Source organism: Euleptes europaea, chromosome 6 (genome assembly GCF_029931775.1).
Source record: "Euleptes europaea isolate rEulEur1 chromosome 6, rEulEur1.hap1, whole genome shotgun sequence".
In the NCBI taxonomy this organism is placed as follows: Eukaryota; Metazoa; Chordata; class Lepidosauria; order Squamata; family Sphaerodactylidae; genus Euleptes; species Euleptes europaea.
In genome coordinates this window covers 212,820-237,263 of record NC_079317.1, presented here as the reverse complement: position 1 = coordinate 237,263, position 24,444 = coordinate 212,820, and the positions used below count along the sequence as shown (strand labels likewise).

The 24,444-nt window shown below is 55.0% G+C and overlaps 2 protein-coding genes across 2 annotated transcripts; one reads left to right on the top strand and one right to left on the bottom strand.

Moving 5' to 3' along the window:
• Positions 1-3,563: 3,563 nt before the first annotated feature.
• On the bottom strand, positions 3,564-7,691 carry ZNF511 (zinc finger protein 511). Its single transcript, XM_056851066.1, has 6 exons — positions 7,596-7,691; positions 7,360-7,451; positions 6,705-6,909; positions 5,951-6,075; positions 4,152-4,343; positions 3,564-3,633 (listed from the first exon to the last, which is right to left on the bottom strand). The coding sequence occupies exons 1-6, from the start codon at positions 7,689-7,691 to the stop codon at positions 3,564-3,566; spliced, it is 780 nt and encodes a 259-aa protein (XP_056707044.1).
• A 283-nt stretch (positions 7,692-7,974) lies between these two features.
• Positions 7,975-21,901, top strand: TUBGCP2 (tubulin gamma complex associated protein 2). Its single transcript, XM_056851285.1, has 17 exons — positions 7,975-8,142; positions 8,548-8,676; positions 8,782-8,967; positions 9,204-9,363; positions 9,816-10,023; positions 10,184-10,383; positions 11,604-11,793; positions 12,202-12,347; positions 13,179-13,359; positions 14,243-14,423; positions 17,729-17,901; positions 18,137-18,265; positions 19,238-19,358; positions 20,149-20,292; positions 20,421-20,549; positions 21,066-21,229; positions 21,784-21,901. The coding sequence occupies exons 1-17, from the start codon at positions 7,975-7,977 to the stop codon at positions 21,899-21,901; spliced, it is 2,727 nt and encodes a 908-aa protein (XP_056707263.1).
• Positions 21,902-24,444: the final 2,543 nt, after the last annotated feature.

The following is a 24,444-nucleotide window of genomic DNA, read 5'->3' as shown; positions in this document are numbered from 1 at the left end:
CTTCCTGGTTTCCGTTTCAGTCTAATCCTCCTCAAATGGCATCAGTCCTCTCGCACTTGTGATCATGACTAAATCTCTCCACTTCACAAGGGAAATGCTGCATTTGCTCCCCAAGGAGAGGTTACGGGGGCTTTTGTGCTTGGAAAACACCAGGGGGGAGGGAGGGAGGGAACCCCAGGGGGGAGCCCAGGGCCTCTGAACAGGTATCTGATTGATGGCATGGGGGTGGGGGGGGGGAGAGAGTGTAAAAACAGCAAGAGTTCTGTGGCACTTTGGGGGCCGGAAGCCCCCTTGGCCAATGTTATGGTCCAGCTTCTGGAAGACGTGACCTGGAAGTCTGGCAAACGAACATGTGATTCTGAACAATCCATTTGGCAACGGGGGGGGGGGGAAGAGGCACGGTTGCCCACTCTCCCTGCATGCAGCACCAGCAGAGGAGGGTCCCTCTAGTGCGACCAGCCACCTCCAGTCTCCTTCCGGGGGGCCATTTGGGGTGACAGTCCACATCCGCTGTCCCCTCCCACGTTCTAGAAAAAGCCCCCCCGGGAGACTTGGGCTCCTGCTGGACGTTGTTCTGTTTTGGACACCGGAAGAGAAAGTAGGGTGCCAGAAGGGTCTCCCAGAGGCACATATGATGGTCGCCACTGAGATTCCCTTTTGGAGGGTCTTTGCTCTCCTCCCATCGCAATCCCTGACTTGGGCCCAGCTCATTCAGGTCAGACATCGTCTGGCTGTGGGCATCCCAGAAGGCAAAAACCCAAAAGATCCCACCGAGAACTATACCTATTGTTGCCCCTCCCCCTTCTTCCCAGGAGCTGAGGGTCACACATGCGGTGTCCCCCCCCCTTTCTCCTTTTATCGTCACAGAACCCTGTGGGGCAGGTTAAGCGGAGAGAGTGGCCTGGCCCAGGGGAGCTGAGCTCAGGCTGGAGGACCCTGGCTGCGCCAGAGAGAGGCCCCACCCCACCGCGCCCAGGACTGGGGCAGCAGACCTTTGATCGAGGCCTCTCCGCGGTTCCGAATCGGTGCCACGGATCCTTCTGCGTCCGCGTTCTGCCCAAGGGAGAGTGGGACCTGCACTTGCATCTCTTATCCCCTCCCCCATAAAATCACCAAGTTTGTGGGGATCACCCACCAAGCCTGAGCTCAGCGGGGCAACCGAGGGTCCAGCTCAGGAGTCCCAACATGGTGTCCAGAGGTACCCCAGCTCCCACCAAGGGTTTCTAGAAAATGGGCAGGGCCATTGGAGGTTTGACGGACTACAGATTTTAAAAGCATTGCTTGGATAGCAGCTGCCACCACGGCACAAGGGCCTGCACTGCAGGACGGAAGGTCAGCCGTTTTGAGGACCCCACCTCCTGCATCAGCAGTTTTGCAGTTATGCCCACCACGACCGTGTCAGAACTCCAAAGGTGCCCAGACTCAGAAAGGTTGAGGACCCTTGGATGAGCTAAATGACACATATGGCGTGAGCCAAGACAGAGGTCCCCTGACCCTCCTCAGTCACACGGACTATCAGGGGACTCACCTGCTGAAGCGCCCGTTGCTTGCTGAGTCCGGTGAGCAATGGGAGGAGGGGATTCAGGCTTCCCTCCAGTGGCATTTCCCCCAGTGGGTATGGCCACAGGGGAGCCCATTTGTCCCCAGGGAAAACAGCCCGTTTGAGGGGGCTGATGGTCCTGTCACCTGGACCTAGATAGTGGTGGCTGACCCGGCTCTGGAACTGAGCTGCACTGGACAAGATGAGCAGCCACCCAGCTCAGGGGTGTGTGTGTGCGTGGAAGCCCCAAAGCAGGGATAACAAGCAGGTTGTTCCCACCAGCTGACGGGCTTCTGCTGTCACATCTGGCACACCAAGGAGCAGCCAACAAACGAGGCTGAGAGGGGCCATCCACTGCCCAATCTTTAAGCGACAAGTTGTAGCGGACCGAAGTGGCAGCAAACGGAGCGGCAGCCGTGGTATCGGTTGCTTGGGGGCATCTGCGAGAAGCAGGTAGAGCCAGAGTGGGTCAGATGCCAGCCTAGGGGAGGAGTTCCTCTGCCCACACAGGACTGCGGCTCCAGCACACGGAGAACGTTCAGCGGCAGCCCTTGAGAGGAACGCTGAAACGTTCAGCCGCAGCCCTTGAGAGGAACGCTGAAGCCTCCTGGGATCTGCAATCAGGATTGTTCTTCCATCCCTCCAACCCTTCAGAGTAGCGGCTTTAAGCACAACAGCCCTCCCCCCCCCCATTAGCAGGGCTGTAGAAGCATCCCCCAAGGGAACCAAAAGACCACATTCCCCAAGGGAACCACAAGACCACGGCTGAATCAACAGAATAACTTCACAGAGCCAGCCAGCCCCCTGCCAGGGCCAGATCCTTTTGATCTAACACCTTCCTTGGAGAATTCTGGAAACCGAATGTGGTGAAGAGGCAGTTTTCCTTCAGGAAGGATTCGAGCAGCGTTCCTTGGACTAGAACGAGTTCAGCCCATTCCAGGCTGTTGCTGGTGAGCCAACTGCCAAACAGAAACAGCCTGGCTCGCTTGTTAAAGGTAAGAAACCCTCCCCCCGGAATAGCCCGGGGGCCACTCGGTCTCATTCTGTGAATACACAGGGATGGTCGCATCCGCCCTTTCAACCCACGGAAGCGACCCAGCAGTTATGGGGAGTCAGTTGCCCTCCTGCTCTCCTTCCCCAGGTGTTCCTCACCTCAAAGAACACTTTGGAACCCCCCCCCCCCATTCTACCCACCACCCACAGGCTGCATAAGAACAGACAGGGAGGAATGGGCGGCTCTAAGCTGAAAGGAACCTTCAGTGACAAAACCCCCTCGGACTGCATTTGGCCCCCAGGTCGTGGCTTCTCACTCTCGGCTCCCACTAGTTCTCTCCTCATCAGACTTTAAACTCCCGGAGGCAAAGAAAGACAAAAACACAGGGTGAATTTTTGGCTTATATTTTGGAAACTAACAGGAAGCCCTTCTATTGGTCTCTGAGGGGACAGACCTCCCCCCACCCCTCAAGCTCCAGACGTGGGCCTGTGAGTGGCTCCCCAGAACATCGGCTGTTCCACTGCCCTGACGCAGTGAGCGGAGCTGTGATCTAGGAAGCCCCTCCCCCGGTCCCACTCTTGGTTCTGCCCGAGACCCACGGGTGGGGGGATGGGGGGGAGCCACTCTCTCTTGGCCTCACCCCCTCATCTGCCACTTGGGGACCAAGTGCTCCTTGGGGACCCTTTGCTCCGTGGTTGTAAGGACCTCTGAGATCATGTATGTGCAGCATCAGTCCAGAAGGACAATACAAATGCTAAGTACTACATAAGCATCTGGAGGTGCTTAGGACCCACTTTCACCTCAAAATCCATCCCTTTTTAATGGCACAAGTATTGAATGGAGGAGGGTGAGCGGCAGGAGCAGGCAGCTGTGGGCTCTGTGCCCCCTGAAGGCAGGAGACTGTGCCAGCCGTTCCTCTGCCCTTGCAGACGCCAGAAGCAGGCCCATTCCCTCCCACAGGTGTGTTCTGCCAGGCAGTGCCTTTCTCCTTGGCTTCCGAAAGCCCGCCTGGAACAAGGACTATCGTGCTCAGGCTCTTTTCTTCCTGCTTTTGAAGCCACGGGCGGCTCCTTGCCCGAAACAAATGCTGGGTGGGATTCTGGAAGACAAAACACAAGGCCACTTCGTTAGGTATTTATTTATTTTGAAAATGTATGCGGCACCTCTCCAGAGACCTGCTTCACTAACCCTTTAGCTAAAATCCATCATAAAGGTTTAATAAATTATTACAAATTGGAACAATAATTAATTGCAGCTGAATGATGTCAGCGAGAGGCTCTCTGCTTTCTGATCTGCGTGATCTTGCAAAGCTGAGGCTGAAGAACAAAGCAGCCGAGAAAACACCCAAACCAACGCTGGGCATTTGGACAGACAAAAATGACTTGGTCCGCTGGTCTGTCAAAGACCAGTCAAGTATTTTTAAAGTATTAGTTTGATTGAATGTTTTAAGGGAAGGAAGGGCACATGGAAACCTGAGGCAGTTCCAGAGAGTTTTATGCTAGAATGAAAACATGCCCCGGGACTCCTGCTTGCACAAAAGCATGCGTACCAGGCATAGCAATGAAGTCAAGAAAGAAGATGGAGCCAGGCTCTTCCAAGGTGACAGGGGAAACAGACCTGGTTCTCGACAGCCGTGTCTCAGGCGCTGGCAGGACCCACGTGCCCCCCACCCTGGGCTGGAGGGCCTGATCCACTGCGGTCTCACTAGGGCCAACCTCCATGGCATCCCCTGGTGACGGTTCGCAGCCTTCAACGTTGACATCCATTGGCACAGCGGGATCTCTAGACGGAGGCTTCATCGTTTTTGAGCTGTGGCAAAAAAAGAATAATTTTCTGGGCTTTTCCCTCTGGGCTGACAAGATATTGATTCTTTTATTTTTCCTTTCTTTAATGGTTCTGCTCAAATGACCAATAGGTCTTATGCAGCACCATGCTAACGCACAACAACCAAAGTATTTAATATCTAATATATGCCCATTTGTTAGATAGATAGGTAATTCATTTACGGCACTTAGCCAGTCAAAACATGATAAAACGGAAAGCATGGACTAATAGATTCTTACAATCAAAGAATTACAGTCTGAGTCATAAAGCATTTTTAAAACAAAAAAAAGTATTGTCAAAGGCTTTCACGGTCAGAGTTCATTGGTTCTTGTAGGTTATCCGGGCTGTGTGACGGTGGTCTTGGTATTTTCTTTCCTGACGTTTCGCCAGCAGCTGTGGCAGGCATCTTCAGAGGAGTAACACTGGGGCTCCATGCAAGATCGCATCTCGTGGAGTTGCAATGATCATGAGAACGGTGATGAAGCAGCCCAGAACTACACGGGGGGGAACTTGCCAATGATCTCAGGGCAGCTGGGACCATAGTCACCATGAAAACAGTTGGTAACACACTACGCCGTGAAAGACTGAGATCTTGCAAAGCCCGCAAGGTCCCCTTGCTCAAGACAGCACATGTACAGGCCCGTCTGCAGTTTGCCAATGCACATCTGAATGACCCAGAGGAGAACTGGGTGAAAGTGTTGTGGTCAGATGAGACCAAAATCGAGCTCTTTGGCATCAACTCAACTCGCCGTGTTTGGAGGAGGAGGAATGCTGCCTATGACCCCAAGAACACCATCCCCACTGTCAAACATGGAGGGGGACATATTATGCTTTGGGGGTGTTTTTCTGCTAAGGGGACAGGACACCTTCACTGCATCGAAGGGACGATGGACGGGACCACGTATCGTCAAATCTTGGGTGAGCACCTCCTTCCCTCAGCCAGGGTATTGAAAATGGGTCGAGGATGGGTATTCCAGCATGACAATGACCCAAAACACACGGCCAAGGCAACAAAGGAGTGGCTCAAGAAGAAGCACATTAAGGTCCTGGAGTGGCCTAGCCAGTCTCCAGACCTTAATCCCATTGAAATTCTGTGAAGGGAGCTGAAGGTTCGAGTAGCTACACATCAGCCTCGAAATCTTAATGACTTGGAGAGGATCTGCAAAGAGGAGTGGGACAAAATACCTCCTGAGATGTGTGCAAACCTGGTGGCCATCTACAAGAAACGTCTGACCTCTGTAATTGCCAACAAGGGTTTTGCCACCAAGTACTAAGTCATCTTTTGCAAAGGGATCAAATACTTATTTCACTCATTATAATGCATATCAATCTCTGACTTTTGTCTTCTGGGTTTCTGGGGTTTTTCCTGATGTTATTCTGTCTGTCACAGCTACAATAAACCTACCATTAAAATTATGGACTGGTCATTTCTTCGTCAGAGGGCAAACGGGCAAATTCAGCAGGGGATCCAATACTTTCCCCCCTCACTGTATGCCAAGCTCTGCTCTCCTTCCAGCAAATGCCCATTTCTGCATATTCGTCCATTCCAAGGCAGAGCGTTCCGAGAAAATTAAAACAGTGAGCGTATTTACCTTTTTGGTTTCATAGGTTTATCAAACCTGAAGTCAGAGGGATACTGGTGTATTTTGATCAAATGGTCCTTCCGGTCCTTCCTGCTCTTGAACTTCTCCGTGCAGCTCTCCACCAGACATTGGTACTAGATGAAGGAAAGGTCCTTCTGTTACTCGGCTGCTCTCTGTAAAGTCAAAAAACCCACCAGGTAGCTCTCACCTCCGGCAATTTCCCAGATTTCAGATGTGCAGGGATAATAAAAGCACGAAAGCGAATCCTAGCCAGCCCCTAGCCCTCACCAGCTGAGTCCCAGGGCTTAGTCACCAGCCTCAGGGTTTCTTGTGTTTGCCCTTGTGGAACAGAACAGTGGAAAAACAGGCAAAGAGCTACCTATCGTAACAGCAAAGGGACTGGTGGGATGTGTGTGTGGTGGGCAGGAGAGTCCGTCGCTCAAAGGGCAGAGCACCCGCTTTGCATGCGGCCGGTCTAAGCTTCCGTGCCTGGCACGGGTGGCCGAAAGGCTTTCAGCCAGTGGGACTGCTGGGAAAGGCCTCTCTCTGCCTGGGCCCGCGGAGAGCCACCGCTGTTCTGAGCAGGCAATACGGAGGCTGATGAACCAGCAGTCTGGCTCAGAAGGTGGCGGCCTTGGGAAGCTTTGGAGATGAACACCTGGGCTAGGGATGTGGTGATCCTGCCCAACTGACACGCCCACGTGTGCCGGGTGTGGCTGGCTGTGTTTTCAACGGGGGGGAGGGGGGGCCTTCGCAGGCTCACCATGTCCTGCTTCTCCGCCATGACCTGGAAGAGGGAGTCGTGCCACTCCAGGAGGTGGAGGTCCAGCAGGTGGGCGGAGGGGAAGGACCTCTTGCAGGCGGCGCAGACGTTCCTGTGCAGCAGGTCGTAGTGGTGCTCGTAGCTCTCCAGGGTGCGGAAGGCCTGGCCGCACCCCGCGCACGGGCAGCAGAGGGAGTCGGCCGGGCTGGAAGACAAACGGCCAGGCGGGTCAGCCCCCCCCCACTCGCCCCACCCCCGCCCAATGGCCTGGGCAGGCTGCAGCCGGAAAGGCTTCGGCCTGGGCCTGGAAGAGAGAGGCCGCTCCCGGCCCCACCCCCATCGGAAGCACCACGCAGCTGCCTTGATCCTGAATCAGGCACCCCCCCTCCCTCCCTCCCCCCGGTCCACCCAGGCCAGTCCTGCCCCCTCAGGCGGGCAGCGGCTCGCTCGCTCTCTCGGGCAGGCAGGGGCCCCCAGCCCCACAGGCCTCACTGGCTGGTTGGGGGGGGATCCAGCCTCAATGCAGGAGGCGGCAGGGGGCAGCGGGGACGCCCCCTTCGCCCAGGCAGCGCGGGGGCTGGGTCGGGGCCCGGGAGGGAGGGAGGGAGGGGGCCCGGCCCGCAGAGAGACCCTCCCCCCCCCGCGCCCGGCTCACCCGCCGCCCTCCTCTTCCTCTTCCTCCTCCTCCTCCTCGGCCGCGCCGCTCAGGAGGCCCCTGAGGTGGAGGTGCCGCCGCACGTCGCCCTCCTGCACGGGGGGGGGGAGAGAGAGATGGGGGGGCGGGTGGGTTTCAGCCTGTGGGGGGGTGTGGCGGTCCGCCCCCCCCCCCGCCAGCCGGCCCCAGCCCTCCCCCCGGGTTGGGTCGGTGGGCGGGCCGGGCCGGGCGGCTACCTCGAAGAAGGGGTGGGCTGCCGGGAGGCGTCGGCGGGCGGGGGAGAAGCGGAAGGGGGCCCCCGGCGGAGGGGGGGGCGGCGGCGGCGGCGACATCCTCCCCTCACACCCGCCCCGCGGCCGCCGGCGCCGGGGGAAAGCGGGGAGCGGAAGCGGCCCCGGCAACCCTCCACTTCCGGTTCCGGGTGGGGGGGCGGAGGGAGGGGCGCAGGCGCAGCGCAGCGCAGCGCCGGCCGCTCGCGGGCAGGGAGGAGGGGGAGGGGGAGGCGCCGCTGGGGGAGGGGTCCGTCCGCCCCACACACGCGCACGCGCTCTCTCTCCCTCTCTCTGCGTGGGGGGTGGGGGTCGTGGGGCCCCCCGGGGTTCCGCGGCGGCGGCCATGAGCGAGTTCCGGCTGCACCACGACGTGAACGAGCTGCTGAGCCTGCTGCGCGTGCGCGGGGGGGCGGGCGGGGGCGGGGGGGAGGGGGCGGAGGGCTACATGGAGCTCCTGCAGAAGAGCCGCGGACCCTTCCTCACCACCACCGTCTCCGCCCTCGGCGCCAAGGCAAGCGGGGGAGGGGGGGGCAGGGGGGGATGCGAACCCCCTGGCGTGGCGCGGGGGGTGGGGGGCTGGACTAGAGGGCCTCTGAGGTCCCTTCCCGCTCTTCTATGATGCTGCGGGGCAGAACTGAGGCAGACGGTGAGAGGTGGGGCGGGGGGGCACCTGGGCCATTCTCTGGGCATGGAGCAGGGGGGGTGTCCCTGGGGGTGTGGAGGGGGGAGGGGGTTGCGAGTTTCCTGCCTTGTGCAGGGGGTTGGACTAGATGACCCTGGTGGTCCCTCCCAACTCTTCTACGATTCTATGAGGCCCTGGAAGGGGGTGGGGAGAGGGGGGGGGTCCAGGCCCTTCCCCCCTCCCCACTGACACCCACCTCTCTCTCCCCCCCCTTCCTCACTTCCTCCCGCGCAGGTGAAGCTGGCAGAGTTCTCCCGCACGCCCGAGGACTTCCTCACCAAGTACGACGAGCTGAAGGGCCGCAACACCCGGCACCTCGACCCCCTCGTCTCCCTCCTCGCCCAGCTCGCCGACCACAAGGAGGTGCACGGATGGGGGGGGAGGGAGGGAGGGAGGGGGAGCCACCACCCCCCGTCCCACTCCCTCCCCCCCACCAGGGGCTCTGACCTCTCCCTGGTACCTTTGCAGACCCTCCAGTACTTGCAGCAGAACGCCAAGGAGCGAGCGGAGCTGGCAGCAGCCACAAGCACCGGCCCTTCCTCCTCCTCCTCCTCCTCCGCCGCCCCTTCTGCTGCCCCCAAGATGACCGTGCAGGAGCTGGAGGAGCTGCGGAAGCAGCTGGGCAACGTCACCACCAGCTCCACCGCCCAGCAGGTAGGGGAGACTCCCCCACCCCACACACACCTCGCTCGACTCACTCAAACACTGAAATGTGGGCAAGACGGTTGAAGTTTGGTCATCAGAGAAATGCGCTGCCCAGGGCTTCTATCCTGGGACAAGCGGTTGCCCTCCCCTTCCCTCCTTTCCCCTGTGCCTTTGCTGCTGAATGAGGCGGCACAGCCAGCCGTCGGAAGGCCCGGTTTGCTACCTGCCCTCTCTTCTCTCGGCAGCCTCTGGAATCTGTTCGAAAGACGCTCAGAGAGAAGCAGAACAAGAAGAATTCCGGCCAGCCCATTCCGTTGTTTCCTGCCTGGGTCTATGAGAGACCGGCGCTTATTGGGGATTTCCTCACTGGCTCCAGTTTGAGCACAGACACAACGGTGCCCATAGGTGAGTCTTGAAGAGGAGCCCAGGAGCTCTCTGCTTCCATCTTAGCTGCGCCTTCATCTGGAGGTTTTATACTTTGCTTTCTTCCCAAAGCCGCTTACAACACAGGTCTCCCCTCCTGTGTTCTGTGCTCACAACAACCACCCTGTGAGGTCAGAATTGTAATTAATGTTTCGTGGCGATTATTCCTCAGAGTTGTGTAACAGTAAACTGGGGCGGGGGCTAGGAGGTTAAAGCCACGTAATCCAAATAAACCAAGTTATGAATTCATCTGGCTATGCAGGTCAAATCAAAACCACAGCTAAAATTGTTGTTTCCTTCTTTTTTACATACTTTTGTCTTTTTTTCTGGTCACCCTGAAGGTGGCAGAGATCAAGAGAAATGCTTTTGGGGAAAGGCTGACTTTGTGCCCTTGAGAAATGCTCCTGCTTTCTACCCTCGTGTTTCTTTACCAGGATCCCTGCCCCTGGCATCCCAAGAGTCCTCAATTGTGGAGGACCTGCTGTATGTTTTGATTGGCGTGGACGGCAGATATATCTCTGCTCAGCCACTGGTCGGGAGAGAGAACCGAACTTTCTTAGTGGACCCTAATTTGGACGTGTCTGTCAAAGAACTCGTCACCAGGATTCTTCCCGTTGCTACAAGTTACTCCATAGTAACAAGGTACCAGCTTGGGGGGGAAGGGTCTCTCTTTTTTTTCTCCTTCCTTGCTTTGTTCCAGCATTTTTTTGTGCCTTCGATCTCCGGCAGTGTTGTGGAGCTAGAAACGGCCAGGCGTGCATTTGTTTGTGTGGGAGACCTCTGACACCTGCCTTCTCCCCAGGTTCATAGAGGAGAAGTCCTCCTTCGAGTACGGGCAGGTGAACCACGCGCTGGCAGCCGCCATGAGGACCCTGGTGAAGGAGTACATGATCCTAATCACCCAGCTGGAGCACCTGCAGCGCCAAGGGCTGCTCTCTCTCCAGAAGCTCTGGTTCTACATCCAGCCCACCATGAGGACCATGGAGATCCTGGCCTCTCTGGGTGAGGGGGGAGCCCTTCTCTCTCTCTCTCTCTCTCTCTCTCTCTCTCTCTCTCTGGGGGCTGCAGATTCTTGCACAGTTCTCGTCCTCTGAAATGTTCTCCTTAGAGCACTCCCTTTCTCCTTTGGCCTTCCATCCAGGGCCCAGATCACTTAACGGTTTCTTGACTGAGTGAGAAAAGGGCCTTTTGTGCCTGGCCAGATGTGTGGCTTCTGTGGAGGGCTGTGCTCATCGGAGCAGACGAGACACCGTCCATCTGCCGCTGCCCAGAGCAGAGGGCTCTCACAAGCACCCTCCCCCCAGCCCGCAAAGTCAAGTTGCCTGGCTGACACTGTTCCTGGAGGACTCACCATCCAGGCTGTTAGAAGCAGCATCTTTTCAGGCCCTGGTGGTAAATATGCAATAGTATGACGCTGGAGCCCTTTCTGAATGGAGAGGGAGCCTCTTGCAATCCCAGAGGCTTGTCTAGGAGAGGGAGCGCTTGATGTCGGCCAGGGCGTTCGGTGTCCCAGCACCATCCGGAGGGTCCTGTGGCTCCTGCAAGGCCCCTGAGAAAAAGGGGATTGGGACCTGCAGGAGTCCAGGGTTGGGATTCTGCCTAGATGTCTCTGCAGATTTCCCCCCTCATGCAGGAGAACTCTGATCAAGTACTTGAAGGGCTACTGTATAGAGGAAGGTGCCGAGTTGTTTTCTGTTGTCCCAGAAGGTCGGACCAGAACCAGCGGGGTGGAATTAAATCAGAAGAGTTTCCATCTAGACATTACGAAGAACTTTCTAACAGTTAGAGTGGTTCCTCAGTGGAACAGGCTTCCTCGGGAGGTGTTGGGCTCTCCTTCCCTGGAGGTTTTGAAGCAGAGGCTAGGTGGCCATCTGTCAGCAATGCTTGTTCTATGACCTTAGGCAGATGATGAGAGGGAGGGCAACTTGGCCCTCTTCTGGCCATGGAGTAGGGGTCACTGGGTGTGTGTGGGGGAGGTAGTTGTGAATTTCCTGCATTGTGCAGGGGGTTGGACCAGATGACCCTGGTGGTCCCTTCCCACTCTATGATTCTGTGATTCTATTATTCTATTTCTAGGGGTCCCCCAGGAACAGCATCTGGGAAGGGGGTGTTGGGGGCTTTTTGGGGGGGTCAGTAAAAATCCCCACTCAGGCCCACAGAAATCTAGGCAGGATCCAACCCCAGGGTGGAGCCAATAGAAGTCCCTTTTCCTTTTCCCTCAGCCGCTTCTGTCGACAAGGGGGAGTGCGTGGGGGGCTCCACGCTCAGCCTGCTCCACGACAAGACGTTCAACTACACGGGGGACAGCCAAGCGCAGGAGCTCTGCCTCTACCTGACCAAGGCCGCCAGCGTCCCCTACTTTGAGATCCTGGAGAAGTGGATCTACAGAGGGATCATCCACGATCCTTACAGGTGGGCTCCTTCCGCCTGGCTTTCTGGCAGACTTCTTAGTTGCAGCGATGTCGGGATAAAGTGGGTTTTGTCAAAGCACAATTGTGTGGATGGAGTAGGGGTGTGTGGGTTTGTGCACAGGAAACCTTTTCTCCTCTAAATTGGTGGAGCTTTTATTTCAGGGTTCTGTGCAATTATTAACTTAGCAATATGCAAACTAGAGAAAAATAAAAAGTTTTGCCTGCTTGAAAAACCTTGCAAAGTTGCTCACCTTAAACCCCGACTGGTGTCCTGGCTGTAAGCGGAAGAAGTGCCCTGGCCAGTTGGGGGGGGGGACACTGAGCCCCCACTCCTGATCTCTGCATTGAAGCCTCCCCGCCCCTGATCTCTGCACCTTCCTTCAGGTGCTGACCTGTTTTAATTCCGCAGTGAGTTCATGGTGGAAGAACATGAGCTGCAGAAGGAGAAGATCCAGGAAGATTATAATGATAAATACTGGGATCAAAGATACACCATCGTCCAACAGCAGATTCCCTCCTTCCTGCAGAAGATAGGAGACAAAATACTGAGCACAGGTAAGGAGCAGGGACCGGGGCCTCACCAGAGACAGCATGCCCCCGACTTCAGCGAAGTTCCAGCCCCTGGCGCTGCCGTTTTGTGTCTGGGAATTCAAAATCCTGCCATAGCTTGTTCATTTTAATAGCGGCTTGCTGGAGCAGGAGAAGGTAACATACCGTATGTCTCGAGGAGAGATGCTTGTCACTTAAGAATCTTAAAAGACAGAATATTAAAAATTTCCAAAAAGCTCAACCCATAATTTGCTCTCTGGCTTATTCAGAACTGAGCCGCTGGTTGCCAAATGACTTTGTGCTTCACCTAAAGCGTGATTTTCAGGAGCCTTCAGCATTGACCTCACCTCCAGGGTGGGGGTTGACTACATTGTGTGGCAAGATTGGTGAGACCTTCTGCAGTGCCAAACCCCTTCCCCCCGGGCTCCATTCAGGTGCCACCATATTCACAAGCAAGCAACCGATGCCAGTCGGTGTGCCTTTGCCTGCTGCTTGGCCTCCTCTCCCTCCCCCCCATCTTGCTGTCTCAGTGCACTGGAGGCTGTAAGGGTGGAGGCCGCTCGGTGGAGTGCTGTCTGTGGCTTCCGGCATCACAGCAAGCCGCGGCAGTGACCGGCTGCGGCTAAGCAACCAGCTGAGCCCTGCTTTGGTACCAACGTCCTCAGCCTTTCGGGTCATCTGCCTGCAGTGGGAGGCCGTCCAGACCTTGTTGAGCCTCTGGGCCCCTTCCTGGCACAGTCAAGGACAACTGAGCTCCACGGAGGTGTCCCTCTACTGACCGAGGCCTTGCTGGTCTGCCTTCGTCTTCACCAGAGTTCCACTTCCTCCTTCCTGCAGGAAAGTATTTAAATGTTGTCCGGGAGTGCGGCCACGACGTTACGTGTCCGGTGGCAAAAGAGGTCATCTATACTTTAAAGGAGCGGGAATACGTGGAACAGATAGAGAAAGCCTACAACTACGCCAGCAAAGTCTTGCTCGATTTCCTGATGGAAGAGAAAGAACTTGTGGCCCGCTTAAGGTTTGCTTCGTTCTTTGATAGCAAGAGTTTTAAATATTTCAGAGTATTCTTTTCATTGCAAGTTGGCCGTGCTGCTACACGTGTGTGGAGGAGCGTTCCAGTTACCCGGGACTTTGGGGAAATTTATCACTGAAACTCAAGCCAAGTTTGGCCTTCCTATCTACCGAAGCGTGGAACAGGGGCGCCGTTAACCTCAGCGTCTCTTGTGTGATGGTCATGTTGAGGCTGCAGGGGGAACCTTGCCCCAAAGCACACCTGTGCTCTGCCCCAAAGTCCACCACCCTCTGCCCTTGGCATTCTTCACTAAAGGAACTTCAGGGGTCTGGCAGCACCCACCTGCACCTGCCTGAACTGTCTGGATTGTCCGTTTGTGTGTATCCCTCTGGGATGCGCCACATAAAATAACTCGCTGGCTGGCAGGCAGAAGCCACAGCAAGTGGGGGGGGGAAAGGTGTGCCTAGAATCCTGAAGGACCCCTCCATTGCCCCCAAAAGTCCCTCCTCTCCCCCGCCCATTCTTCTGTCTCAGTTCTGTTATGTGCAGTTCTGTTATGATTGCCCCCCCCCCCAGATTTGTAGCTAAGCCCATTGTGGGGGCATATGACTCACTGCTTTCATGCTTTCCTGGGAGAGGTGAAACGGTGCAGAAATGCACTCTGGAATTGAGCTTTCATGGTGAAGTGGAAAACCCCCTTGCTTGAGTTGTGGGTCTCCTGTGTGTTTTTGGTGCGTCTCATCTAGTAGCGTCTGTCGCATGCTGCTTCCACCCCTCGGTTGGTTGTCTGTGTGGCTCTGGCAGTCCTCAGTTTGGTGCCGCTTCTGCCTGGGCCAGGTCTCGATTTCCTGTTTCCGTGTCAATTAACTCGCTCCTTTTGAACAAGCAGGTCAATCAAGCATTACTTCCTGATGGACCAGGGTGACTTCTACGTGCACTTCATGGACCTCACGGAGGAAGAGCTGAAAAAGCCTGTGGAGGACATCATCCCTACCAGATTAGAAGCTCTGCTGGAACTGGCGTTGCGGATGAGCACAGCCAACACAGACCCTTTCAAGGATGACTTAAAGGTGAGCGCCAGAGTTTCCCCCGCCCTCTTTCCCCAGCCTCTGCTTGATGAAGTCAGGCTGCAATGGGGGAATTTGTCTGTGCGCCTGGGATACGAGGTTGTGGCGGGCAAGCGTCTAGAACTCACATGGCCTCCGGGCAGGCTCCTTGAGGACGGGGGCTGCCAGAACTGTGGGGCAATTTGGGAGAGGTTGCAGCCAGCACCACCCCCCCAGCAACTGCCTAGTGCTGCCCTCCATGTTGGGAATTGTGATGCCCTGATACATTCAGGGTGGCTCACAATAGTCATTAATAGCCATTTCTACAAAATGATTAACGTAAACAGCATTTAATCTTGGTCAAGGCTGAAGGTCCTGAAATTAAAATGAAGTCACCGCAGCAACACTGTGGCTTCCTGGAAGCTGGGACTCCACGGGTGTGCTGTCGTCATGTGGATGAGAGGTTTCCAGTCTTGGGGCTTCCCGATGGAGGTGGCTCCACGGGGGGAGACCTGGGAACTCCTTCCCACTTGCACAGCCCAACAGGAGGGGAGCCTCTGTGTCCCTGCGGAGGCAGCGGGCAGCGTCTCAAACTTTGGCTGGCTCAGAAGTGATCCTCAGAGGCTTCCCAGTGGGGCTCCTTCCTCCATGAAAGTCCAGTGCTGTCCAGCCATCTGTCGCTGCCTCTTCCGAGGCTGGTCGCTTCGCAGAGTCCCCTCTCCTCTCCACCAGAGAATTAACGGGCTAAATATTGTCGAAGGCTTTCACGGTCAGAGTTCATTGGTTCTTGTAGGTTATCCGGGCTGTGTAACCGTGGTCTTAGTATTTTCTTTCCTAACTTTTCGCCAGCAGCTGTGGCAGGCATCTTCAGAGGAGTAACACTGAAGGACAGTGTCTCTCAGTGTCAAGTGTGTAGGAAGAGTAATATGTAGTCAGAAAGGGGTTGGGTTTGAGCTGAATCATTGTCCTGAAAAAACTATCAAAGGTAATGTGCTAATCATTGTCCGGTAAGTCTCAAGATAATGTGCTAATGAGGGTGTGGTATGTTAATATGGAACCATTGTATCCTGAAGTGATCTGTTAATGTGTGAAATCCTAAGCTAATCTGCATGGCTATTGTTGACTGCAGTCTTTGTTAGTCTGGAGGTTTTCAGGACAGGAAGCCAAGCCTTATTCATTCTTAAACTCTCTTATTTTCTGTTAAAGTTGTGCTGATGTTTATGAATTTCAATGGCTTCTCTGTGCAATCTGACAAAATAGTTGGTAGAATTGTCCAGTCTTTCAGTGTCTTGGAATAAGACCCTGTGTCCTGTTTGTGTCAGTCCATGTTCAGCCACTGCTGATTTCTCAGGTTGGCCAAGTCTGCAGTATCTTTCATGTTCTTTTATCCTTGTTTGTATGCTGCGTTGTGTGGTCCCGATGTAAACGTGTCCACAACTGCAAGGTATACAATATACTCCTGCAAAGGTGAGGGGGTCTCTTTTGTCTTTTGCTGATCGTAGCATCTGTTGTATTTTCTTGGTGGGTTTAAACACTGTTTGTAGGTTATGTTTTTTCAAAAGTTTCTCCATCCTACCGGAAGGTCTACCAGAAACCAACTCACACAGATCGCTACTTACACAAAAACTCCAACCACCACCCCCCACAGAAAAGAGGAATAATCAAAACATTAATGGACCGTGCAAGACGGATCTGTGAACCACAGTTTCTCAAGGAAGAAACTAATCATCTAAATCACGCACTGCTAGCAAACCTCTATTCCAAGAATGAAATCAGAAGGGCCATTAAACCAAACAAAAATCAGAAAACTCAGGAAAAACAGTCTCCCATAGGAAAGGTATTCTTGCCATTTATTAAAGGAGTCACTGATAGGATGGAGAAACTTTTGAAAAAACATAACCTACAAACAGTGTTTAAACCCATCAAGAAAATACAACAAATGCTACAATCAGCAAAAGGCAAAAGAGACCCCCTCACCTCTGCAAGAGTATATCGTATACCTTGCAGCTGTGGACATGTTTACATTGGGACAACAAAACGCAGCATACAAAAAAGGATAAAAGAACATGAAAGATACTGCAGACTGGGCCAACCTGAGAAATCAGCAGTGGCTGAACATGGACTGACACAAACAGGACACAGGGTCTTATTCCAAAACACTGAAAGACTGGACAATTCTACCAACTATTTTGTCAGATTGCACAGAGAAGCCATTGAAATTCATAAACATCAGCACAACTTTAACAGAAGAGAGTTTAAGAATGAATAAGGCTTGGCTTCCTGTCTTGAAAACCTCCAGACTAACAAAGACTACAGTCCACAATAGCCATGCAGATTAGCTTTGGATTTCACACATTAACAGATCACTTCAGGATACAATGGTTCCATATTAACATACCACACCCTCATTAGCACATTATCTTGATACAGGACAATGGTTAGCACATTACCTTTGTAACTTTTTGCAGGACAATGATTCAGCTCAAACCCAACCCCTTTCTGACTATATATTACTCTTCCTACACACTTGACACAGAGAGACACTGTCCTTCAGTGTTACTCCACTGAAGATGCCTGCCACAGCTGCTGGCGAAACGTCAGGAAAGAAAATACCAAGACCACGGTCACACAGCCCGGATAACCTACAAGAACCAATTAACGAGCTGTCTGAAATACAAGCATACGTGTGATCCAAAAGCCGCTTTTGCTATGAAGCCCCCCCAAAGGGAGGGGAAGGGAAAGGGAGTTCCTTCCCCACCCAACATGTAAGTCTGCATTGTAGGGAGGAAATGCACGAGGCCGGTTATTTTATTTTAGCAGGCATAGGAAACATGCAGAATCCTCATATTTGCAATGCAGGTGACTTCAACGGAGGAACGTGTCTTTGCACACACGTTCCCAATATTACATACGGGATCCTTAGTTGCCAGGTTGCATTCGCTCTGCGTCCCTTCTGAGAATGAACTTTATCAATCTCATTATTTTCCAAATTATCCATCACCAGATCAGAGATAAACAAACATGCAGGGTGAAATATGCTCTTGTTTTCAGAAGATGTGCTGTGTGTTCACGTCCTGCTCAGGCGCATTCCTAAGGAGCCGCTTCTGCTGGCCTCCTTGTCCTGGCCTCCGGGCGCTGCTAATAATGGATACCGGCCAAGATATTTGGTGTGTGTGTGCATACGTGCGCCTGTTGCTGGCTGTTTGGGTTTGCTTTGAGCCCTGGGGGCTGTAAGCGTAGACTCGTTTGTGTCGCCGTGTTGGGCTTCAGGGTGTTGGGCTTAGCCTGAAGCGTCGTGACCTGGTCTTCCTCCTGGTGCCTCTTTCTAGGTTGACCTGATGCCCCACGACCTCATCACACAGCTCTTGCGGGTTCTGGCCATTGAGACCAAGCAGGAGAAGGCCATCATCCACGCGGAGCCCACAGAGCTCTTGCTGAGCGGCCTGGAGGCCTTTTCTTTTGATTACATTGTCAAATGGCCGCTCTCTCTCATCATCAACAGGTAAGTCCTGCTGACTGATGGATCTCCCTCGGGGTCACCATGTGACGTCGGAACCCTGCTGTGAGGGAGGGGACGTTTCGGCCTCCCTGAGTGCATCTGAGGGCTCCTGGGGTGGGGGAAGATGGGCGGGTGGTTTGTGGCGTGGGGACCCCCGGCTGGCTTGCTCGGCCCATGCCGCCATCCTTGAGCTGCCGAGAGGCTTCTGTGCAGCGCACCCCCTTTGTTTGGTCTCCAGGAAGGCCTTGACCCGCTACCAGATGCTCTTCAGGCACATGTTTTACTGCAAGCACGTGGAGCGGCAGCTGTGCAACGTCTGGATCAGCAGCAAAGCGGCCAAGCAGCACTCCCTGCACTCGTCCAAGTGGTGAGGGCTCTCGCTTTCTCGGCAGGAGAGTCTCAGCTGTCAGATCAAGGTGCCATTCACTCCCCCCGCCCTCCCCGGTGGCTCAGCTTCTCTTTCCTTGCCTGCTTGGGGTCTTCCTCTCTCAACGGGGAGGGGCTGTGACTCAGTGGCAGAGCATCTGCTTGGCCTGCAGAGGGTCCCAGGTTAAATCCCCGGCAGCATCTCCAGTTAAAGGGACCAGGCAAGTAGATGATATGAAAGACCCCTCTCTGCCTGAGACCCTGGTCTGAGTTGACAACACTGACTTCAATGGACCAAGGGGTGTGTGATTCAGTATAAGGCAGCTTCATATGTTCATGTGTTCAATGGAAAAATCTGGCGACCGGCATGGGAGAGGAGGCCCGCATCTGCCTGTGGGCTCATTTGGGTAGATTTGTCTTTTTCAATCGCCCCTTTCCATGCCTCTGCCTGCTTCAAACCGCCAACGGAGTGCCTCTTAGAAGGAAACCTCAGACCTGGAGCCTGGCGCTGCCCAGATTTCCCTGGGTGACGGTGGGGCCCTTTGCTTGCTGTAGCAGAGCTGGCTGCCCTGATGGGGTTTAGTGGGGAGATGGGCTGGTCCTCCTTCCCCCATCTCAGGTCTCCGCGGATCTCCCCGGCCCTTCCTGGGTGGTGTGGAGGAAGTGGGCAGCGCCTCGGCTTCCTTGCCCAAGAGATGCTGCTCTGTAGCCCCTTCCCTCAGGCCTGGGGGCAATTTGGTGCGTTTCCTCGATGCTTCCCCTTGTCCGGGCCGAGCTCAGTGATCAGCCGGGCTTGTCCTTAGCCCTCATGTGCCCTGGAGCGCCGGGAGAGCGGAGGCTCCTTCGAGGCAGCTTATTCAACCCTGGACCACTCTGGTAGGGTATTCCTCGCCAGGCACCCGGTGACGCTGGTGTGTTCTGCGTTCCCGACCCCTCTGGGGAAAGGCAGCTCACGGTCCCCTCTTCCCTCCAGGTTTGCTGGGGCGTTCACTCTGCGTCAGCGCATGCTCAATTTTGTGCAGAACATCCAGTACTACATGATGTTTGAAGTGATGGAGCCCACGTGGCACATCCTGGAGAAGAATCTCAAGTCGGTGAGTCTGAGCTGGGGGCGGCCCTCTCTTCTCGGGAAGAGCCTGGCAGCGGGCGTTCGAGACAGAAGTCTCACCCGCCTCTGCTCTCTTCCATCAAGAGTAAATGGAGGGCCCGTGAGCTGTGCCCTCTCCCTGCAGGGATGATGGGGGGTGGGGGGGCTGCGTGTTCTGACAAGGCCAGGCAAACTCGACTTCATCCTTGCCAGGCCAGAGAGCAAACCACTGAAGAGTTCTTTGCCCTTTCTGAGAGAGGCTTCGGTGCCAGGCTGGCCGGCTCTTGGTCTGCAGATTGCCAGATTAATTGCTCAAAGGTTTTCACGTGCGCCCGCCTTGGGGACCCTGACTGGGTGGGAAGGCAGCTCAAAAAGTGCTCTTCTTAGTAATAAGCGCCAGTGATTGCATGAGATGACTCTGTCGGGGGATCGCTTTTCTGATGTGCGTGTGGCTTGAGCCATTCCAGCAGTGCTAAGGATGGCTCCCTGTGCTCAGAGCCCCTGACTTTTAGTGCTGCTTCATTCTCTCTGGGTCACGCCTCACGTCTAAGTATCCTCATCCAGGTGTGGCATCCTCGGCAGCCCCAGGGTCTCTGGCCCATGGAAGCGTGAGTGGAAGGAACGGTGGGAGGCGGTCAGTCTGAATACTCCTCCAAGGGGGGGGGGCGAGGTGCTGCCGTCACAGCTGCCTCCTGCTGTAGTGGTGGACTCCTCCTCCAGGCTCCTCCTGGGCAGCAGCTAGTCTGAGGAAGAGAGCCGTTGACGGGCCAGGCGGGTTTCTCTGCTGTGCCCAACAGGCCTCCAATATAGATGACGTCTTGAGCCACCACACCAGCTTCCTGGACAACTGCTTGAAGGACTGCATGCTGACCAACCCGGAGCTGCTGAAGATCTTCTCCAAGATGATGTCTGTCTGCGTCATGTTCACCAACTGTATGCAGGTGAGCCTTTGTGCTGCGGGGGAACAACGCCTGGCCTTGGGGAGAAGGGCCGGCGGCGGCATGCTCAAACGGCTGGGGTTGCCGGGGAGTCTGTGCTGATCCTTCTTCTCCTGGCTTCGCCCCACCAGAGGTTCTCCCACAGCATGAAGCTGGACAAGGAGCTGGGCCGCCTCACTGTGGAACACGGGACCATGCGGGGTCCCCCGACTGAGCAGGAGCGGGTGGAGGAGTCCACAAGGAAGCACCTGGCCAACAGGGTAAGGGGAGGGGGTTAGCAGGTCACAAACATTGTGAGGCTTCAGAGATGTTGTTCTACCCATTGTCCATGTGGTACAGTTAGCCATGATTCCTTATTGTCTTCCGCAAACATATGTTTGGGGAAAGAGTCCCTGTGAGCATGTAGAGTGTGCATTTTCCCCTGAATGGTCCAGGACTCTTCCACAGTTTTCCCTTATTGCTCTTTGCCTTCGAGGCACTGAGGGTTTTTTGGGGGGAGGGGTAGCTCAGTGGTAGAGCACCTGCTTGGCACGCAGGAGGTCCTGGGCTTGACCCCTCTGACATCGAGGGGGGTGACCTGAGGCCCCTCTGCCCGTGGGAGGAGACCATGCTGAGCTTGATGGACTGGGGGGGGTCTGGGTCCGCATCGGGCAGCTTCACGTGTTCAGAGGTGCTAGCTGTGTTTTAAAATGCCCCCCACCCCTGGGGGAGGGCACGCGGTTGCTCTGCCAGAGAGTCCCCGCCTGAGGGAGGTGCCTTGTCTGGCTGCCCCACAGCTCCTGGCTGAGCATGCGGAGGCCCTGCAGGTGACGTCCGGCTTTGAGGCCACCATCAACAAGTTTGACAGCAACTTCTCCGCTCACCTCCTGGATCTCCTGGACAAGCTGAGCCTGTACAGCACCAGCGACTGCGAGCACAGCATGATCAACATCATCTACAGGTGAGGAGGGGTCTCCAGCAAGGGCCCTCCTGGGGGGGGGATGCTGCTGGGGGGCCGGGGGGCCCTCTCCAGCCTCCTTCCTCTGGGCACAGAGTGGGGGTGGGTGGGAGAGGCAGTGGGAAATTCCCTGCGTTGTGCAGGGGGTGGGGTTGGACTAGATGACCCCGGAGGCCTCTTCCGACTCGGTGTCCCTGTGCATCTGACCTCCAGAGACACAGGAAAATGTACGAGGGAGCCAGCGTGGTGTAGTGGCTAAGAGTGGTGGTTTGGAGCTGTGGAGTCTAATCAGGAGAACCGGGTTTGATTCCCCACTCCTCCACATTAGCGACGGAGGCTAATCTGGTGAACTGGGTTTGTTTCCCCACTCCTTCACACGAAGCCAGCTGGGTGACCTTGGGTTAGTCACAGCTCTCTCAACCCCACCTACCTCACAGGGGTGTCTGTTGTGGGGAGGGGAAGGGAAGGTGATTGTAAGCTGGTTTGAGTCTCCCTTAAGTGGTAGAGAAAGTCGGCATATAAAAAACCAACTCTTTCTTCTTCTCTTCCTCATCCAGGCTGGACTTCAACGGCTTCTACACGGAGCGCCTGGAGCACCTGTCTGCCGAGCGGAGCCAGAGGGCCGCCGCTGCCACCCAAGCAACCCCTGCCCGAGTCGTGGTTGCCGCTCAGTAGCCTCCCGCTGGAAGGCGCACGTGCTGCCCCAGGGGAGGGACTGAGAGCGCATCGTGTGGGTGTTTGTGCGGCACAAGCTCCGTGGCTGCTGCTGGTGTGTATATGTAAAATGATTGTTTCTGAGGTGCGTCTACACTTTTATACACAAAACTAACTTGTACAGTTGTGTGTTTTACTTAAAAATAAAAATCTTTAATGGGCTTTGGAAGTACGTATGCCTCAGGGTCTGCTTGCAACGGAGTTGGGTCAAAACGGTGTTTGTCCTTTGAGTGGCTGCGTGCACTAGATTGGGATTTGTGGGGTCTGGTGCTGGCTTTTATGTGCTTGGATCTCCCCCCCCCCCGGAGGGGGTCACAGCTCAGACTGAGCATGCCCGGAGGAGGAGGGAGAGCCATCCCGTTCCCTTCCCACTCCATTTCTTCCAAAATGTACAAGTAGGTTGCAGTGAGTTCAAGAGGCGCTTGTTGCCGGGAAGGCAGGAGAGTGGTGTGCTGGCACTTGAAGGACAACCTGTTTTTTACTGCTTGTGGTGCCTGCGAGTCACACTGATGGGATATGACGACCAAACCGACGGGCCGTCCAGTGAAAGGGGAAACGGCCAGATGCCCAGCTGAAGGCAGCCTGAGGGGCAGCCCAAATATCAAGGGTGTTGTCTGAAGGGCCGGTCACAGGCGGTTGGTGTATGTGCCTCACACAGGAGGGGAATCCGCCAGCAGATGCTTCCATAGATCTGGTGGAACAAGGTGTATCTTGTGGGCGGGGCCTATGCGTGACATCATAACCAGAGGTCTGTCGTAAGTAGGAGGGAAGATCGCTGTCGTTTCATGTGACAGCCTGAGCGGCAGATGAAAAAGGCTGTTGCTTCTCCAGCGTGCAGCTGTGACGTCAAGACCCAGGGAGCGGGCTCTTCTGCCACTTTAGAAGCAGCCAGGGCAGGAGAATCATAGTTGGAAGGGACCACTAGGGTCATCTAGTCCAACCCCCTGCACAATGCAAGAAATTCACAAGCAGCCGCTCTGAGCCCGACCTTCGGGTTGGGGAGAACGGGATAGAAATGTAATAAATACCTCCCCCCCCCACACACACTCCCAGGGATCCCAACTCCATGCCCTGAAGATGGCCAAGATGCCCTCCTTCTCATCATCTGCCTAAGGTCATTGGATCAGCATTGCTGACAGATGGCCATCTAACAGCAATGCTGATTCTATTAAGTAACTGATGAGAGGGAGGGCATCTTGGCCATCTTCTGGGCACGGCCAAGATGCCGTCCCTCTCATCAGCTGCTTAAGGTCATAGAATCAGCACTGCTGTTAGGGAAAGTGTAGGCTGTAGTCCCACAATCACTTTCTGTCTTCCCCTCTAACCTGACTTACAAGACAAGCCAGGTGGAAGGCACAGAAAAAACCAGCCACAGAAGCAACAACCCAAGGCAGTGGTCAAAGGGACAGAGCGATGGACTGGTGGGAGCCCCCGTGAGGCACGGGTGGCCTCGGGCATGTCGTGGGGTCCACTCACACATCACCGTACCAGATAAGGCTGCCTGGAGGCTGTGGGGACCATGAAGGGAGTGACAGTGTGCTGGGCACGTCTTCCCCACAGGCATCTGCTTGCTTGATGACGCATGACACCGCAATAGCGTTGCCGGTCGCTGCCTGTCCTGTGTTGGGGAGAAGCCCGAGGTGTTTCATAAACAGCCGGGGGCTCCGAGTGGTTAATGCAGAGCGGTCTCCTTCCCGAAATACTGCTGAGCAGTTGAGAGTGCCTGTGTCGTCATGGTAGACATCCCAAACCCCCCACCTCCCGGGAGACGAGTGTCTCATCAGTGTAGGGGGAAAGGAGTGCCCAGCCTTGAGGAAGGATGAGCAGAAACTCTGGGATCGCTCCTGGGTAAGAAACGGGGCAGGTAAGTCCCTACCGCAGAGGCTGAAGGCACAGCAGGCGGCAGAGACGGTGGCAGCAGCTCCCACAGCAGACGAGAGCCAAACAATATTCCTTCCTTCCATAACACCCACCCTCTGCCCAAAAAGGGAGAAGCCCCGGCACAAGATCAGGTGCATCTCACACAGACACCATAAGAAAGGTTATGAAAAATAGCTTTATTTTTCCCTTATTCCAAAGTTCAGTATTGCATATACATTTGACAAAAGCAACTTTGTAAAAAAAAGCCCCATCACAGATTAAACATTTCCAGTCATTTAGAAACACTCTTGCAGGTAGCAAGCCAAGCGTTTCACAGATAAATCAGCATTTCTTACCTGACAAATAGTTTTTAATTCGGCAGCTTGTGTGCCCCCCTCCACCCCACAGAAAGCCTGAGCTGAATCCCATTTACAATCCTTGCATTTTTAAATTCACAGTCTGAAGAACAACTAAATATCAGAGATGAGGAATTTGGCACCCCAGCAAGGATGAACTTGCAACCGCACCCCCACCCCCAAGCTCCCACTTACTGTAGCAGTATGCCATGGGGCACCCCCAGCTGGGCAGCAGGCTAATAGGGGCATTATGAATAATGCAATAAGTATCTACTCTGCAGTGGCAAA

Coding starts and splice junctions, on each gene's coding strand:
- ZNF511 (XM_056851066.1), bottom strand. CDS start 7,691: ATGTCGCCGCCGCCGCCGCCCCCCCCTCCGCCGGGGGCCCCCTTCCGC. Junction 6,910..7,359: donor GAGGAAGAGGAGGGCGGCGG/GTGAGCCGGGCG, acceptor TTTGTCTTCCAG/CCCGGCCGACTCCCTCTGCT. Junction 4,344..5,950: donor AAACCTATGAAACCAAAAAG/GTAAATACGCTC, acceptor TTTTTGCCACAG/CTCAAAAACGATGAAGCCTC.
- TUBGCP2 (XM_056851285.1), top strand. CDS start 7,975: ATGAGCGAGTTCCGGCTGCACCACGACGTGAACGAGCTGCTGAGCCTG. Junction 10,384..11,603: donor GGAGATCCTGGCCTCTCTGG/GTGAGGGGGGAG, acceptor CTTTTCCCTCAG/CCGCTTCTGTCGACAAGGGG. Junction 11,794..12,201: donor ATCATCCACGATCCTTACAG/GTGGGCTCCTTC, acceptor TTAATTCCGCAG/TGAGTTCATGGTGGAAGAAC.